The 19,154-nt window shown below is 51.5% G+C and overlaps 1 protein-coding gene across 1 annotated transcript; it reads right to left on the bottom strand.

Annotated features, from left to right (window-relative positions):
* Positions 1 to 26: 26 nt before the first annotated feature.
* LOC121104822 (myoblast determination protein 1-like) lies at positions 27 to 1,075 on the bottom strand. The gene is made up of 2 exons (XM_040639798.1): positions 446 to 1,075; positions 27 to 134 (listed from the first exon to the last, which is right to left on the bottom strand). Exons 1-2 carry the CDS (start codon positions 1,073 to 1,075, stop codon positions 27 to 29), a joined length of 738 nt encoding a protein of 245 aa, XP_040495732.1.
* Between the last annotated feature and the right edge of the window lie 18,079 nt (positions 1,076 to 19,154).

Below are 19,154 nucleotides of genomic sequence, written 5' to 3'. Positions count from 1 at the left end.
CTCGGGGACCGCGTGGGGCCAGAGCATCACTCCCTGTAGCCACCCCCTCCAACTCCCCAAGTCTCAGCCACGAGTTCTGGGCCCTGGTTGGGGGGTAGAGGCGAACAGGAGCTGTCTGCAGCCTCCCGGGCCCACTAGAGGGTGGACGGTCGCCTAGGAGCGTAAGTCTGCATTTTGTAAATAGGGATAAGTGGAGAAAAGCAGATCTTCATGTCGCTGCAGCAGAGCCCTAGAAGCGCCCCCAAAAGGGTGGCTCACATTTGTCCCGTGAGCCCCCAAGGCACCAGGCCACCCCAGTGACAGCTGCTTAGGACACCGGGGTCCACTCGCGGGAAGGTTCCCAGCCCAAACCTCCCTCTGGAGGGCCAGCTCCCCGCCCTCGGAAACACGTCCCAGATATACCAAAAGCTGCCCTCACTTCTCTAGCTGGGGGTCCCGGCCTTACCATGCCGTCGGAGCAGTTGGAGCGCGGGCTGGACGCGTCTGAGTCGCCGCTGTAGTGTTCGCCGCCTCGGCCTGGGGGCAGCGGGCCAGGCGCGTAGAAGGCAGCGGCGGCACCAGGGGGCGCGGCGTCCTGGTCGCGCAGCAGCGCCTGCAGGCCTTCGATGTAGCGAATCGCATTGCGCAGGATCTCCACCTTGGGCAGCCGCTGGTTCGGGTTGCTGGACGTGCAGCGCTTGAGCGTCTCGAAAGCTTCGTTGACTTTGCTCAGGCGGCGCCGCTCGCGCATGGTGGCGGCCTTGCGGCGGTCGGCGTTAGTGGTCTTGCGCTTGCACGCTTTGCAGGCCCACAGCAGACAGCGGCCAGCCTGGTGGTGCCCGCTGGGAGCGCGCACATGCTCGTCCTCGCGCGCGCCTGGCGCTGGGTGCACGGCCGCAGGGAAGTGCGAGTGTTCCTCGGGCTTCAGGAGCGCGCCCACGTGCACAAGGCGCGGGTCCAGGTCCTCGAAGAATCGCAGGTCGGAGGAGTCGAAACACGGGTCATCATAGAAATCGTCCGCGGAGGCAAAGTTGCAGAGGGAGCCGTCGGGGCCAGTCAAGTCTACGTCTCGGAGCGGCGGCGACAGCAGCTCCATATCCCGGCAGGAGGTGGCGCAGTCCTGGCTTCGGCCGGGGTTGCCCGAAACTTTCTGCCTCTCCGCAGTCCTGGTCGTGCGATAGTAAAGTACCAGGGATCTGAATGTACACCCCACTTTCTCCCCCGTCCGCCCGGTCCTGGCCGGCCTGATGGGCGCTGAGGAAAGCGGCGGCAGCGCCCCGGGGCTTCCCACCTATCTTCACGCGAGGCGCCCGGGGCCATTTATCCGGTAGTAGCTTAAGGGCCCCAGAGCGGGAGCGGCGGCTGGGCGGGGGCGCCCGAGGCCAAGAAACAAGGTGGGGAGAGGCTTGGGATCCCCAGCGTGGCCGCTGGGCAAGAGACTGCCAGCCCCCTACCCTCGATCCCCGCGCGCGGGCTCCGGCCCCCTCCTAGGCTGGGAGGGAGGTGCAGGCTGGCAGCCGCCAACGCGGCTGCACTTGGCTCCGGGGCACACTCGCTCCAAACCTCTCCAGCACCGTACTCGTCCTGTGCCCTCGGGAAATGTTGGCCTCGCGAGCTCAACTCCAAGCTGACTTTGGGTCTCCCTCTGTCCTCTGATTTGTGGGGGACCTAGCTGCAGGGTAGGAGTAGAAAACAGATCTCGAGAGATTTAGAGAGAGACCCATGGCAATAGGACAGAGATATACTAAGAGCTGAGATGGTGAAACAGTGAGAGATACAGCCAAGAGACAAGAGAGCAGAAAGCTAGAATCAGAGGCAGAGAAATCTGCAACAAGAATTACAGTCTAAGTGGGCGAACCTGAAGCAAACTGGACGTGGCGGCCGGGTCACCTGGCCAGTTCCTACCCGGGAGTCGCTCAGAGGGCGAGGGCCCAGCCCACCTTCCCTGGACGTTTAGAAACGCAGCCGCATCTATGCAGAAGAGGAGGATGGCTGCTAAAGCTTCTCGCCCATCTCTCCAAGCCCACGTTCTGCCCCGGCCTGGAGGGAGGGAAGCGAACTCCTGTCTAACTCGACCTGCGTGTGTCTGCAGCGGAGTGTCCTGTGCGGGTCTGGGTGGAAATGTGTCTTCTGCTGGGAAGAAAACTGCTCTGGTTTTCCATCCTTGTGCACAGCGCTGCACCCGGGAAGTTCATTGCGCAAACGCCTTGAACGCCCAGACTCAGCCGGAGAACCCCACTTCCGAGTGGAATCTTTGAGAGTAGAGTGTGTAGACCAGTGATGTAAGTTCGAGTCTCCTGATCCCACAGCTTCCTGTGTGATTTTGCTGAAGTCATATCACCTTCCAAGCCTCAGTTCCCCCACTTTGTAAGTTTGGGGATAATAATAGCGATTTCTTGGAGTGATTGTGGTGCTGGTGAGAATCTAAAGAGACCAAAGATGTGGAGGCCCTCATTCCGAGATGCAAGGCTATATTACTGAGAGGGCTTGCTTCTGTTGTTGGCACGGACTGGACTGTGTGCTCCCTGCCGGCTTCCTAGCTGTTGGCTGGGACACTGAGCCTTGACAGGGGCCCATGTAATGTCAGAGCTCAGTTTCTGCGGAGGTCTTAGCTGCATTTCTCCCCAGCAAGCCCACCGGAAACACTGGGCATAGAAGGAGGAGGAAACCACCTCATGGGATCTCTGGCTCCTTCAAAAGCCCTGGGTTATCCACACCCCCAGAGTGCCTCTTAGCCTCTTCTTGAATCTCTAGTCCACATCTTCCTATCAGCACTCTGGCTAGAGCTCTCTCTTGGACCAGATACCCCTACAGGGGTCTCCTCCCCCCGCCCCCGCCAGCGCCTACAGATAATAAGCAAGAGTAATCATTGTGCCTTGCCACTAACTTCAGGAAGCTGTCCTAACTGGCTTCCTGGACTCTACCTGAAGTGCTCACCTCCCTTCACTCTATACCACCACCTTCATGTATTCATTCAACACACATTATGGAGCATCCATTATGGGCCAGGTATTGGTCTACGTGTTGGGGGATACAATAATGAATAAAACTGAGACTCTTGGGGTGTTTACACTGTAGGGTAGGGAGACAGATAATAAACAAATAAGCCAGAAATATGTGATGTCAGAAGTTTTAAGTTCTGTGAAGAAAAACAAAGCAAGGCAAGGGGGGAAAGGTGATGAAGATTATTTTATTATATGGACTGGTCTGGGAAGGCCTCCCTGAGCTGATTACATTTGAGCAGAGACCAGAACAAAGGGAGGGCAGAAGCAGATATCTGGAGTTAGATAGAAGGAAGAGCATGTGCAAAGGTCCTGAGGCAGGACTGTGTTTGTCATATTTGAAGTACAGTAAGGAGGCTGGTATGTCTGCTGCAGAATGAGCAAGTGGAAGAGTGGTAGGAGATGGGGTCAGAGACGGACAAAGCATTTGAATTCTGAGATGGAAAGCTGCTGGAGGGCTTGAGTTTAAGAGAAGAATGTTACCGTTTGACTACATTTTAAGGAGCATAAGCGTTATGGAAAACAAAGGTAGAAGCAAGGAGACCAGTAGGAGACTATTGTAATGATCCAAGTAAGTGGTGATGGTGGTTTAGATCTGGGTACCAGCAGTGGAGATGGTGAAAATTAGTTAAACTTCAAATATATTTTGAAGATGGAGTCAGCAAGATTTATTCATGATTGGATGTAGGCAGGGAGACAAGAGAGAGTTGAGGATGACTCGGGGAAGAATGGAGTTGGGGAACAGCAGGTTTGCAGGTGGCAGATCAAGAGTCCAAGGCGGGGCAAAATTTGAGATGGGTGTTTAACATCCGGGTGGAGAGATCAGGTAGGCAGGGGCTTTATGACATGGAGTTCCAGCTGGGAGGTCTGGGCAGGGGGAAGCCCTGTCCACTGAGACACTGGAGTCTCCCCATCCCCAGTGCTGCCATCCTGGACTAAGCTGCCCCTCCGCCAGCCCGGATGATCGTCATGGCTTCTTGGCTGCTCTCCTTCCTTCCTCCACTCTTACCCCAGCATGATCTGTCCACTAGACAGCAGCCTGAGCAATCCTTTAAACATGTCAATGAGATGATATCCCTTTCCTGCTTTAAACTCCCTAAGAGCTGCGTGGTTGCATTTAGAAGAAACTCATCTCCTTACACTAGCCTGTAAGGTCCTACACGAGTTGGCGTCAGCCCATCTCTCCGATTTCACCTGGAGCCACCATCCCTTTTGATCACTCCGTTCTAGCCTGAGCTTCTTTCCTGTCTTTCAACACTGAGAGCGCGATCTGGCCTCAGAGCCTTGTACTTGCTGCCTACAGCCCTGGCCCCAGCCCTCCCACGGTCGATCGCTGCTTTTCCTATATCAGGTCTCAGCTCAAACGTCACTTCCTAGGGATGTCTCTGATCATCTTCTCTAAGGTAGCTGGGTCACATCACTCTGCTCATTTCCTTCTTCGCGCGGCCACTCTGTAATTATCTTCTTAATTCGCGCGTTGATGGCCATAGCCGGCCCCAGGAAGGCGAAAACATTTCCTTCACCATGGCATCTCCAGAAACCATGACAGCGGCGGTCACATAGTAGGAACTTGATAAAAGTGGAGTGAACGAATGGGTGGCCTCCTGCCCTTTGAATCTCTATGCATACATTTGAATATCATGAAATATGTCATGAATGTGGATGGTTGCACCTCTTCTATGATACACAGTCACGTACATGATTAAACATACATGCTGGCTCACATCTGCTCTGCCCAGGAAAGACTCAGGGCCTGTCTGTTGAGCAATTACGCATGGCTGCTACAATATCTTGATAGCGTACTATAGATTTGACACTCACTAGAAGCTTGCGACTTTTCCTTCGTCTTATACACTCACGATGAGAAATGCAAATAATTGTTATATTAGTGATTCAGACGAAACACATATTTCTTCCGACTTGTTCCAGCATCAGCAGCAGAATGCCTGGCACACAGTAGGGTCCCAATAAATATTCGTTGGATGAATCAATGAATGAATCGAACAGTTTGATTGTAGAGTACCCTGAGATTTCCAGGTGAGCTCCTCAAATCACTCGTCCATGCAAATCTAAATTTTTCTCAAGCCTGAGCAAGCAAGACTTAACGCTCACCCCTAAAAGATGACAACTTTGCGTTTTGTGTTTTGCATTCACCAAACCCACCTTGGGGACACCGTCAAGGTGCCTTTAGGATAAGTAAATGTTGTATGTTCAGACTTACCGAACATTTACTATATTACCACTTGTGGCTTAGACGTCTAGGCTTCTTGGACAGTTTTAAACTTAATTTGTAGCTTCATCTTCTTCAGTAATTAGGGAGCACACACAGCCCGGTGGCGCGCTGCACTTTTCTATTAGACTTCCGAGTCGGATTTAGTTTGTCACAACGCTCCTGCTGCCTGAAGAGTTTGGGAATCACTGGACTCAGTGTTACAGACCTTCCAGGCTGGGGCCCATGCCTGACTGGGGTCACTCTCCTTGTGGGGACACCACATCTTCGGGGACAAGTTTGCCAACACCACCATTCCATCCCTGTTGCTGAAAGAGCAGGGAGAAGTGTGTCTGCCCTGGGAGCTGCTGCCCTTTTCAGTCCTAGTGCTGGGTTGGCGCCAGGGAGGGGGAAAAGGACAAAATTGGAAGCGGAAAGAGTCCAAACTCTTATAGGTATAGAATCGAGTCAAGGGTGCCCCTTGGGGACACACATGCCAGACTTGTTCTGGGAGAAGCCAGTGGCGATGGGCCAAGGGACCTACAGAAGGGGGCACCCCCCAGCACCATTCCCTCCAACTCAGGGCTCATCAGACTGGTGGGCAAGTGGACGCCTCACCCTGGCCCTTGGTTCTCTGGTCTACACAACGAGGAGCTATTTTGGCAGCAGGTGAGACGGGAAGGATCCCTAGGCTTTTCTCCCTCTACTCTTTCCATTCCACCCCCCCCCCCAGCTCCCTTGCCTGCCTGCCTGCCTGCCTGGAGCTATAAATGGAGAGCTGGCCCTGGGCAGGAATGCAGGCCTGGTGGGGGCCCCTCAGCGCTGCACCCTCAGGGAGCGGCCGGCCCCAGGGCTCCCGGCAGCCTCTGTCTATATATATATAGCCTCTGGAAACCCAATCCAGCCTGCACCTGCCCTGGTCTTCAGGCACCCTGCCCCTGCCCAGGCTGGACCCGTGGCCTCTCCCTCTCACTGGTATAGGCAGCATAGCTGGCTGGGAGTTGGGGGTGCCACTGGACCCCAGGTGAAAACATGAGCTGGCCAGGTGGGGCAGGGCCAGGTTTAGGTCCCCCCTCTGTCCCCAGTCTTTCCCTTCCTGTCCCTGGATCCACCTTCAGCGCCCCCACACTGTCCCCTGCCAACCTTCCTCCTGGCAAAGCCTGAATCTGCCTACCACTTGAGTATGAATCCTGCCCCGGGGCCAGTCTGGTTGGTCAGATGTGGCCCCAGATTCAGGGCCAGGGTCCCAGAGATTCTTTACAGATGGCCACACTTCCCACTCTAGGGGACTCCCCAGCCTTGCACTTACCAGTAGGGCTTGGGAGCCCAGAAGATAAAGTGGAGCTGGAGAAAAGGAGCCTCCACGGACGGGTGGGACAGGGAGACAACAGACGGCCCGTATAGCAGCCCTAGACCCGGAGGTCGGGGGTGTCTATGTGTGCCGGCTGGGAGGGGGGCGCACGCCCACAGTCACTGTCAGCTCTGACTCATTCACTTCTTACAGATGCTCACGCTGTTCCTGTTCTATGCTAGGTGCTGGGAACATAGCAGAGAACAAAACAGACAAAGTCCCCTGCCCTCGTGGAGCAGACATTGTACAGGCAAGACCTGTAGTCGGCAAGAGACCCACCAAGAAGTAAACTACGGGGTACGTTAGAAGTTGAGACGTGCAGAGGAAAAGTATTAAAAGCAGAGCGGGGTGAGCAGGACTCAGGTGCCAGGACAGGCCCGGTTGCAGAATTAGAGCGGTCAGGTTGACAAGGTGATATTTGAGTAAAGAGGTAAAGGACGTGTGGGAGTGAGGCATGTGCCTGTTTGGGACAGAAGGTTCCAGGCAGAGAGAACAAATCATTATTGAGCACCTTGTATGGGACAGTTGCCTCTGTCAGAAGCAGGGGATTGTACAGGGAACAAGACGGGTTTGGCTCCTGTTCTAGGAACCCATGGCCTGGAATGTCTGGGTGAGAACATGGGCAGTGCAGGAGATGGGGTTTGAGGACGGCTTGGGTGGGTGAGGTGAGGGTGAGATGCCTCGTGCACACCGAGGTGGGGCAGGCCAGGGCAGGGGATGGGCCTGACGGGAGCTTGGCCTTGTGGGAGAACCACCACCACCCGGGCGGCCCACATAGATTTCCCCCTGCGGGGCCGCTCATACCACGTGCACCCCCCTCTCCGCACACCTCTCTCTCCATGTCCACCTCTGACCACCTTCCCCAGGGACTGAGAAGCCAGGGGAGGGGAATTGTCAGGAGCTCTGACTGCTTGGCAGAAGCAGGAAGCTGAGCCCCAAATTAAGAGTCATCTGATGCTTGACTTCTGGAAAGAACTGAAGCGTTCATTCATCCAGAGTCTCTCCCTCAAACATATTCTTCACAGAAGTAGAGCCTTTCTCTGGTCTTGGAGGGCCCAGCTTCCCGGGGTCTGAAATACAAACTTACTGTGGTTTACTAACAGCACAGAGGAGGTGACAATAGCTTAATGACTAGAAGTGTTAAGGGAGGCGGGGTTCATGGAGGTCCTAATTCTTCTTCCAGCCTGAGGGCATCAGGCTCTTGGGGTGAGGAGAGCTAGCTAATGGAGAGTTCACCACCTCCATTGAACAAACACCGAAAACCATTTTTTAAATGTGAATTTAACTTGCAGTGTGAGGAATTTAAGTAAGGCGTTGAGAAATACTATTGTCGAAGTGCATTGTGTCCTCAAAGAGCACTTGGTCTTTAAGCTCAGATGGGGTGTAGGACGAAGGAAGATGGGAAGGCCTCTTAGAGGCTCCTCGTACTTTAGCCACAGAAGGATTTGTGAAAAGCCGCAGGTGTTCCCCTGTCTCTTCTGGCTGTGACACTCCACGGGAGGCCATGCCAAGGTTCTAGCAGCCGGCCCACGACAGAGCGGACAAGTACGTGTCCTCGGAAGGACTGCTTGCCGTCACTCCCGCATCTCCACGTTCCGTAGTGCGTCACAGGCACGCGCACCTCGCAAACTGCGGCCACTTCTCACACCGTGTCCACCTCACGGTCCGCGCACACGTCATGCTCCGTGTCCACCCCGCACTCCGCGTCCGCCTCACGTCGGCTTCCCCCTGTGTCTACCCGTCCTCTACACACACCTCACACCCACCACGTGCTCACCACGCTCCGCATACACCTCGCCCTCTGTTTGTGCCTCCCACACCACGTCCACCTCACACACGTTACACATACGAGATGAGGGACCCCTCGCACTCCGTGCACACCTCACACATGGGTATGCTTCCTGCAGGGCATGCGCCACGCTCCACGTCCACACCACACGTGTGGCCCACACCGGTGGCTCAGAGTCTATGGCAGGGGTATCCACACCTTGTCCCAGTGTGACCACGTGCCTCCACCTGTGTGCCTGCACGTTGGCCACTCCATCCAGAAGGAAGACGCTATGAGGGGCCTATTGGCTGGGACATCCACACCTTCGCGGTTGCTAGTTGGAACTTTCTAAGCTGCATCTTCCTGCTTCGAGAAGTCAGGCCTCCATGTAATGGCTGAGGGAGGAGCAGCTCTGGGCTGAGGGAAGAACTGGCAATGGGGGGCCGGGGGATGGGGATGGCGTGGCACATGTGGCAGGATCCAGTGGGCAGCTGTGGGGGTCTGGGGAGGGGCCTCAGCTCCCCACCCCTTTCCCATTGCCTCCTTTCTGTCTAATCAGCCCACCTGCCAGCCTGGGGGGCTCCAAGGAGCTGGGATTAAGGCACACACAGCCGTTGGGCTCCAGGGACAGACACCAGCTGCTGCCCCCAGCAGCTGCCCCAGCCACACGCCTCTGAGTGGAGGTTGGGAGCCTTGGGGAGGCCTGATTCTCTCCCCCAAATCTGCCCATCCCTGGCCAGTGGCAGCCAGGACAGGAGCTTCCTGGCAGAGAGATAGAAGGCAAGGGCCTCATGACTAATACCCAGGCTGCTGGGACACCCGTCATCTGCCTCTGTCCTGCATCCTGTCCTGCCACCTCCATGAAGCCCTCCTGGATTGCTGCTTCCCCTCTGGTTTGGGAAAGTGATTTATGGCCCATGTGCCTCAACAGCTCTACCCTCTCACCATTCCTCAAGTGTTCCTTAGTACCCACTCTGTTCTCAGGTTTCAAGCTAGGCGCTGTGGACAAGACCCTTAGCTTCTGGGAGCTCCACCTAGTGGGGAGAGCGAGACCATGAACGAATCATCTGAAGAGGAGTAGGAGTGCCCAGTGGGAGAACAGGAGGAAAGGCCAGAAGGTGCAGCAACAAGCTGAACGATAGTCCTGTGTGGCTGACACTGTATCTGGGGTTCCTTTGTCATTAGGGATCTGCTCATACCCCCAGAGGGGTAAATGGGCTCTGTCTGCAGTGAAGCTCACCAGCTTTCCGGTCAAGACAAGTTAAGCCAAGGGTGGAGGGTGGTGTGAGGAGGGATTGCAGGGGAGAGCGGCAGCCTTATACGGTGGTGGAGAGAGCCTGGACTGAGCCCAAAGCCCAGAGTTCTCACCGCCCCGGCTGCGTGCTGGTCTGTGATCTCCGCGAGCCCTTCGGTGCCCTGCCTGGGTCTCATCTTCTCCATGTGTAGGATGGAGATGTTGGACTCCCGGCTCCACTCCCATTCAGGCAGGGGGCTGGCTGAGGTCCCTGCTTCTCCCTGACCCCCCAGCCTCTCTCTTGGGTCTGCCTTCTGGGCATGGAGGGAGATTCTGTCCTGTCACCTGGCCAGCTGGCCCAGCACAGAAGCAGGGGTAGGTGAACCTGTAGCCTGAGTGTGACGAGGACTCAGCATGAGATGCAGACGCCTACTGCTCAGACTGGAAAGGGAGTGAACACAAGGGGCCCCGCCCCAAGGAGCACTGGGGACTCGTGAACGCCATCGTCTTTGTCCTTTCCTGAAGATGCAGCATAATCTCTCTTGGACCCTGAACTTGCCCTTGGAGAACATGGAGCTGATCTTGCCTGACACAGACACTGGGTCACCAGTTCCTCAGGCTGTGTTTCCAGGGGTCTCTACTGGACTTAGGGGTCAGAGCAGCCTGGACTCATACGCTGGCCCTGCCCCTTACTCAGCTTGGGTAAGTTACTTCCCTCCCTGAGAGTCGCTTCTCTCAGTTGTAAAATGTGACTAGTCCCTGTACCCATTCTGTAGGACTGTAAGGATTCTATATGCCAAGGCATGTGGCGTCCTCGAGAGGAGCCTGTCCCGTGGGGCGCAGTAGGAGCCTGGAGATTATTCTTGCCTTGCCTCTTCTTTTGGACAGAAGCTAGGAGCAAGCTGGGGGTGGGGTGGGGCTGGGACCGTAGGGGGCCTGGCCTGACTCTTTTGGGCTCTGGAACTCTTGGAAGTGGGGGGAACAGTGAGGTGGCTGGAAGTGTGGGTGACCTCAAAGCCTGCGAAGTATCTGACAGCAGCCCCAGGTGTCACTGCTTCCACTGTGCACATGCGTCGCCTGCCAGTCGCCCCCAAACAAAGTCGGCCCACGGGGAGCAGAGCTGGCTGATGATAGATGCAGAGAGGCTGGCGAGGGCCGGACTGGGAACGGGGGATGGGAGAGGCAGAGAAGGCAGCATCGTGCAAGGCATCCCCAGAGAGGGCTGGGGCCCAGCGGAGCCCACATCTCTGTGGCCAGAATCTCCTCCCTGCTCCGACATCAGGGACAACATTTCTCTTCTCTGTATAGTGTAGACATAGGAGGCCCAGGCTTCTAAGCAGCTTGTCCAGGACTCACCTGAGCTTAGCTGCGGGGGCTCTGCGATAGGAATGTTGGTCTCCTGGCCGAGCCAATTCTAGAAAGCCCAGCTTTGGTGACAAGGGAATGGACTTGATGGCTTCTTGAGGTCGCTTGATGTCCAGGATGAACTTGCCCCACCTCATGCCCTTGAAGCAAGGGCATCCCCACCTGTGGCAGATGAAGGCGAATGGAGGGTCGCCAGGGGCGGGGGCTGATTTGGTTTATCTAGGGTTAGGAGGTAGCTACCTCTGCCTTGACGTGAGACCTCTGACTCGTCTGCCTTAAGGGTTTTGGGGCTCACAGTCCCTCCTTAGCTGTTTTGGGATGGGACTCAGAGTGGGCTTGTCCAGGAACTAGGGAAAGGATGGGGAAGTGGGGAGAAAGCGAGTGGGGGCCTTGCTGGGCTCATCAAATTTGTTCTTGTCCATTCAGCCCCTCCCCTACCTCTTTTTCCCTTCCCGGCCAAAACTCCTTTTTCACTCTTTATTGTAAAGAATTCCAAACATAGGAACGGACACAATAGTATAAGAAGCCCATTACCAGCTCTGATGGCCACTAACCGGTGTCTAACCCTGACCTGACCTGTTGACGTACTGCCCACTTCCTCCCCTCCTGTTATTCTCAAACAAATTTCAGACATTATATCATTTCACTTGTGTATATTTGATTAGTACTTCTAAAAGATAAGAACCTTTTTTTTACATAAGTACAATACCATTAGAGTACTAATAAAATTAACAGTATGCGATTCCTCATACAATCAAATATTCAATTAGTAATCACATTTCCAATTATCTCATATTCTTATTTTTTTGAATAAAGATTCAAATGGGGCCTACACATTGTGTTATTAATCTGTCTTTTTTTTTAAAGATTTTATTTATTTATTTGACAGAGAGAGAGAGAGAGAGAGACAGCCAGTGAGAGAGGGAACACAAGCAGGGGGAGTGGGAGAGGAAGAAGCAGGCTCATAGCGGAGGAGCCTGATGTGGGGCTCCATCCCAGCACTCCGGGATCACGCCCTGAGCTGAAGGCAGACGCTTAATGACTGAGCCGCCCAGGCGTCCCTATTAATCTGTCTTTTAAGTCCCTTTAAGTGTAAAAGTTCCTCTTCCATATCTTTCTCCTTTGCAATTTATTTATTGAAAAAAAAAACTGAGTTGTGTGTTCTGCAGAGTTCTTACGCTCTGGAGATGTTGGTTTTGTTTGTTTGTCTTGTTTGTTTTTTAATTGCATCCCAGTGGTGTCATTTTGGGTTTTTTCACTTTTTAAAAAACGTACTGATATAATTTTTAGCTGGCAGTAAGATCACCCAGCAGAAGACTACATTTTCCAGATTCCCTTGCAGCTAGCTGTAGCCATATGAGTAAGTTCTAGCCAATGTAGTTTAAGTGGAAATGATTTGCATGTAACTTTTTGGTTGTAATTTTTCTTCTTCTTTCTTCCTCCTCATTGGTTGGAATGTGGGTGAATGGCAGGGGCTGGAGTAGCCATCAGTGGTAGAATGATGGGCCACCAAAGATGCCCTTGTCCTAATCTCCAGAACCCTGGGCTCTGTTATCCTATATGGCATAAAGGACTTTGCAGATGTGATTAAGTTAAGGATCTTGATGGGTAGATTATTCTGGATTATCTAGGTGAGCCCAATGTGATCAAAAGAGTCCTTAAAGGAAAAGAGGGAGGCAGGAGAGTCAGAGTTAGAGAAGAAAATGTATTACCGAAACAGAGGTCAGAGCGATGGGGCCATGAGCCAAGGAATGAGGTAGCTTCTAGAATATGGTAAAGGGGGACACCTGGGTGGCTCAGTCAGTTAAGTGTCTGCCTTTGGCTCAGGTTGTGATTCCAGGGTCCTTGGATCGAGTCCCACATCGGGCTTCCCTGCTCAGCTGAGAGGCTGCTTCTCCCTCCGCCTGCTGTTCCCCCTGTTTTCTCAGTCTCAATCTCTTTCTCTCTTTCTCTCTCTGACAAATAAATAAATCAAATCTTTAGACTCCGGAAAAGGTAAGGAAAGGATTGTCCTCCAGAGCCTTCAGAAGGAACACTGGTCTGCTAGTACCTTGATCTTAGCTTTGTAAGACCTACTTCAGACTTCTAATCACCATAATGGTAAGATAATAAGTATGTGTTTTCTTCCTTTATTTGTTTATTCATCCCTTTTTTAAAATTCATAAAACATACAGTGTTACATTGGTTTCAGGTGTGAAATATAATGATTCAACAAATCCATTCATTACTTGGTGCTCAAGATTAGTGTGGGTTGTTTTAAACCACTGAGCTTTGGTAATTGGTTTCGGCAGCAATAGGAAACTAATATCTCATCTTAGATCATGTGATGGTGATTGCTTATTGATGTACAATCAATCAAGATCGCAGAGCAATAAGACAGAAAGAACCTGGGTCCCAGTACTGTTAAGCCGCCATACAATTCTTTGACCATCTCCTGCTCCTGGGATGTCACATAAGAAAGGAATGAACTGCATTTTTAGGTGTCTTTGTTGTTACAGCAGCCTAACATGTGTCTTAATTAATATGCATACTATCATGTGTCCGGCGATGACATAGGCCCTGGGAAATAACATGTATCATGCACGTGGTTAAGTGTGGTGGCTGAGCTATGCCCAGGAAATTATGTGAACGTAAAGGACGCAAAGTATTTGTTGGACTCAGCTGACTGCTGGCAGCTAAGAAAGGATTGTTCTCATTTTGCAGATAGGGCCAAGAGGTTGGTGATTCTCCCTCAGGCTAACAGATGGGGCCCCTGAGATGGAAGCAGAGGTTGTGGGATAACCTTTAGGGAAGACGAGGCGGAAGAGCTACAGGCAAGGAAGCAGCATGAGTGATGTGGTTAAGCCTGTGGACTCTGGGAGTCCCATTTTCTCTGTTGTACGCCTGACTTTGCCACTAACTGTATGACTTTGGCAAGTTCCTCAATCTCTCTGAGCCTCACTTTCCACATCTCATAAGTGAAGATGTGAACGACATTTGTTGAAGTGCTGGGTGTGAATAAGAGACTGCATGAAAAGTGGAGCCAACGCACAGAGCTGGAAACACAGGAAGGACTCAATAAACAGCCCTCTTTTAAGGTCTCACCTGTCCACACCTCAATGGTCAGGCCCCCTATCGAATGTTAGAGAGGTCCAACATCCCTTAGTCTCTGAATCGCCAACATTTAAGCCTGTCTCTTTTACACACAGACTTCTAGATTAGTTACAGTTGTCATCTAACAGGCCCAGCCCAAGTCAGGGAGGGAGAAGTGAAAGGGTCTGTCCTGCCTGCCCCTCCTTCCATCCTCCTCTCTCTTGTTCTACCTAAAGATGGAGACTGAGCTTGGCCTAATTGGGAGCAGCTATCAGCAAATGTCTACTATGCAGGCATAATTCTGTTAAAAATGGTTCCCAAGGGCAGCTCTTTAATGAGTTTATGGCTCTCAGGAGGAGGGGCCAGAAGGGAATCACAGTTTTACTACTTGTTGCAAGTGGTTCCCATTTCTTAGCTCATTCACGCATTCTTTCAACAAACCATGAGCTTTGCTCTGTGCCCAGTTCTGGAAGCTGTAAAAATGAGCAAGCCTTGGTCTTTTCCTTCAAATCCCTAAAGTTCTAGAGGGGAGGGCAGATGGTGAAACATTTTCTGATCCCAGAGGGCAGATGAAACTAGTACTAACTTGGGAGGGGTGGTGCCGTAACAATCCTTGCACTGGGCAAGAATGAGCAGTGGGAGGTCATCATGAACAATTTTTTGTTGCTGTTGGGACAGGGTCTCTCACAATCCCTTTAAAACTGCTCTTTAGCATAATAGTTCTATTCCTAATCCTAGGTGAAATGTTAGGCAGTCTCATGACTTCTCTGGTCTCTCTAAGATAATAAAAATGATTATATTTTGGGTTGCAATACTGGGGAAGAATCTAAGATCTCCCCCAAGATTTCTCCCCTCCTCCCTCCTGCCTGCCATGTATTACATTCTGATAATCACCAGGACTGTGGATTTGATGATTTTACCCCAATGAATAGGTTACGTTACATGACAGAGTTGACCTCGAGATTTGGAGATTATTTGGGTGGTCCTAACCCAATCACAGGAGCCCTTTAAAAGTGGACCATTTTCTACAGGTTGTCACAAAGAAGGAAGTCAGAGATTCAAAGCATGAGAAGGATTTGACATGCCATCGTTGCCTGGAGGATAAGTTGGCCACACAGACAGGACCTGAGAGAGAAGTCTAGGAGCTGAGGGGAACCTCCGGGCAGAAGCCACCAAGAAAATTCAGACCTGAGTCATAAGACCATAAGGAGCTGGATTCTTCCAACAATTTGAATGAGTTTGAATGTTGATTTTCCCCCCAGAGCCTCCAGATGAAAACTCAGCCCATTGACTTCTTAACTTCAGCCTCGTGAGGCCCTGAGCAGAGAATCCAGGCATGCCATTCCAGACTTCTGACCTGTAGAACGAATGGAGAGCTACTTTATGGGTGTTTGCAATCATTATATCATGGGGCAACAGAAAACTAACGCAAATACAATCTCCATTCAGAGATTACAATGGTCAAAACTCTTGTTCTGAAATGTGACTGGAGTGGAGGCTTCTCTCCCTTGCTTGCCAGCTTGCGTCTGCTGTGGATAGGACATCTGTAGTCAATGAGGCTTGCTACACGTTGCAGGGAAAGCAGGCAGAGGAGAGGGGTGGGCGGGGCGGGGATGTACTTGTTTGGCTGGTACTGTTACAATATTCTAGTTAGCAGTGCTTTCCAGGCTTGAAAAGCATTTTAAACCTCACTCTTCCCATCTTGGTGCTTTCTTTGGTGTTTCTTCCTGCCCTCATTGCTGGGGACCCCTCACCTGCAACTCTGTTCCACTGATCTCTTGCAACTGCAGGTGTTCAGTGGTATACCTCCAGTTTTCTCCTGCTGAGGCCCCACTGCTCTCTAGATGGTCTCTAGGGCAATCTCTAAGTCACCCCGTATTGGCTCTTTCCTATATGGCCCACATATAATCCACAGAAAGTACACATGAATCCTTGCCCAGATATCTATGGCAAGCAGCCTTCTACTCTGCAACTCCAGGCCTTTTGGGTCATCTTCTCACTCTTCAGGTTTTGTATTCCTCAGATGTCAGCCTGCTACGTCCCCCAAACTGTAGGAGAGATGTGTTCAGATTCTTATGGGATGTCCTTAAAGCCTCTCTCTCTAGGCTTGAGGTAAAGGGGAAAGCATGTGCCACCCCAAGGGGGGGTCTTCATGGCCCCAATAGATCCCTGCAAAGAACACCCTCCCTCACACCCTTAGTGCCTTAAGATAATTAGTTCTTAGCCACCTGGTTAGAAATGCTTGCATCTTAGTTTGGGATCTTACTTTGGAATGTTCCTCAGTGAGAATTTCCTTAAGATCTTCAATGCAAGGAACTCAAAGTAGAGACACAGAGAAAGGACTGGCGTGGGGAGGAGAGGAGTGGGGAAGGTCTCACAGAGACAGACTTGGAGTTAAACACAGAGGAACAGAGAGGGAAGGAAGAGCGTCTAAGTCTAGGGACCAGCGCAGGCCAAAGCCGTGAGCTCTAAAAGAGCAGAGTTTAGTTGGGATCCTCCTACAGAAGAAAAGAAAGCTCATGACTTCTGGAATAAGACCTAGGTTTGAGTCCCCAGACCTGCCACTCAGGCCTGTGTGATTTTAGACAGACTACTTAACAACTCTGCACTTTAGCTTCCTCATCTAAAAAGTGGTTTACCACAACTGGGAAGCAACCAAGATGTCCTTTAGTCAGTACGTGCATAAGTGAACTGTGGTACAGCCAGGCAATGGGATATTATTAAAGGGACTATCAAGCTATGAGAAGACCTTAAATGCATATTACTTAGGGAAAGAAGACAATCTGAAAAAGACACATCCTGCTTGATTCCAACTATAAGACATTGTGGAGAAGGCAAAACTACGGAGACAGTAAAAAGATGAGTGGTTACCAGGAGTTATGGGGAGAGGAGGGATCAATTGGCAAAACACAGGATTTTTTAAAGCACTGAAACTACTCTATGTGAAACTTTAATGGTGGATCCATTTCATTATACATGTGTCTAAACCCACAGAATGTGCAACACCAAGAGTGAGCCCTAGTGTAAACTATGGGCTTTGGGTGACTGTGATATGTCGGTGTGGGTTCACTGATTGTAACAAATGTCCCACTCCATGGCAGGATGTCGATAGTGGGGGAGATTGCGTGTATATGGGAACAGGCGACATGCAGCAAACCTTTATATATTCTGCTCAATTTTGCTGTGAACCTAAAACTGTTCTTAAAAGTAGTCTATTTGAGGGGTGCCTGGGTGGCTCAGTCAGTTAAGCATCCACCTCTTGATTTCAGCTCAGGTCATGAGCTCAGGATCGTGAGTTTGAGTCCCCAGGTCAGGGTTCTCACTCAGTGGGGAGTTTGCTGAAGATTTTTTTCTGTCTCCCTCTGCCCCTCCTGCCCCACTCAGGTTCGCACTCTCAAATAAATACATAAATACATAAATACATAAATACATAAATACATAAATACATAAATAAATAAAGTCTATTTCTTTCAAAAGGTGTGTGTATTATCTATCCCACTGTGATAATGCTCTACAATGATCCACCCCCACCCTCAGGGGCCCCCAAACAATAAGCATTTATTTAGTTTGTGACTCCACGATATGAGGTTGGCTGTTTAGATTGGGCTGTTCTCCGGGGCTCATGTGGGCAGCTGTTCTGGGCTCAGCTGGACTCACTCACATATTGTGGCTGACTGTTTCTTGGCTGCTCCGGGCTGGCTTTGACTGGGGCAACTGGGACACCTCCGCTCTGCTCCACGGGCCTCTCACTGTCCAGCAGGCTAGCCGGGGCATGTTTTCACGGTGATGGCAGCGGGACCAAAACGCAAGCAGAAACACCCTTTTTCAAGCACACTTTCTCAACTGCATTTTTCAAAATGCAAGCAGCACTTTTTCAAACCTCAGCGTGAGTCCTGGATGTCACCCCTTGCGCCACAACGAGTTACATGACTGAATTCAGAACTGAGGGGTAGAGAAATATGCCACTTGATGTGAAGGGCTGCCACGTCATGTGGCCAAAGACATGGACACAAGGAGGCGTGAAGAATTGGGTCCATCAGTGTAATTAGTCTTCCCCAAAGGGATAATAGTGCATTTACCCCATAGGCTTGTTGCAGAGATTAGATGCGGTCAAATGCATGTGTTTTATATAGGCCCTTAATAGGAACTTATAAAGCGGTCAGTTCCTCCTCACACAGGAATCTTAGGCTGTTTCTGGGACTTTTCAGATAGGATAGAAGATAGTAAGAGTCGCCGGAGATACAAGGGCAAAGGCTAACGCATGATTTATGCTTTGCTGCGCGGAGCTACCAGTGGGACCCTCCATCACGCACCGGCTCGCGCTGTTTTTTGGGTTTTGTTTTCAGCCACAGCAAGCACAATGCGACTGGTTGGCAGATACTTGCTTATCATTTAGAGAGTTACACACATCTGAATAGATTCCTACCAAATGAGAGGAGTCTCTGGAAGCCTTTCAAATGGTTCGCTTCCCTCCTCCTACATAGGACACAGTCCCTGACAAATGAAAACGGATTCTCCTCAGGGAATCCTCGTGCACTGTCGGTGGGAATGTAAATTGGGGCAACCACTGGGGAAAACGGGATGGAGATTCCTCAAGAAATTCAGAATAAAAATATCATACAATCTGGGCACCTGGGTGGCGCAGTCATTAAGCGTCTGCCTTCGGCTCAGCGCGTGATCCCGGCGTTCGGGGATCGAGTCCCACATCAGGCTCCTCCGCTGGGAGCCTGCTTCTTCCTCTCCCTCTCCCCCTGCTGTGTTCCCTCTCTCGCTGGCTGTCTCTCTGTCACATAAATACATAAAATCTTTAAAAAAAAATCATACAATCCAGTCATTCCACTACCAGGTATTTAACCAAAGAAAATGAAAACACTAATGTGAAGAGATGTGTGCTAACCTATGTTCATCGCAGCGTTAGTTATAAGAGCCAAGATATGGAAGCCGTCCATGTGGCCACTGACTGATGAATGGACAAGGAAGACGTCGCACATACACAATGGACTCATCCAGAAAAAGCAAAACAAATGAACAAACAAAACACAGGCCCAAAAATACGGAGAGCAAACAGGCGGCTGCCGGGGGAGGGGGGGATGGGCAAAATGGATGAAGGGGAGTGGGAGATCCAGACTTCCGGTGAGGGAATGAGTGAGTCACAGGAAGAAAGGGCGCAGCAC

The sequence above is a fragment of the Ursus maritimus genome, unplaced genomic scaffold, assembly GCF_017311325.1.
Source record: "Ursus maritimus isolate PB19 unplaced genomic scaffold, ASM1731132v1 scaffold_23, whole genome shotgun sequence".
In the NCBI taxonomy this organism is placed as follows: Eukaryota; Metazoa; Chordata; class Mammalia; order Carnivora; family Ursidae; genus Ursus; species Ursus maritimus.
Note: the sequence above shows the minus strand (reverse complement) of the source record. Positions and strands in the feature narration are given on the sequence as shown.

Coding starts and splice junctions, on each gene's coding strand:
- LOC121104822 (XM_040639798.1), bottom strand. CDS start 1,075: ATGGAGCTGCTGTCGCCGCCGCTCCGAGACGTAGACTTGACTGGCCCC. Junction 135..445: donor CCAACTGCTCCGACGGCATG/GTAAGGCCGGGA, acceptor TCCACCCTCTAG/TGGGCCCGGGAGGCTGCAGA.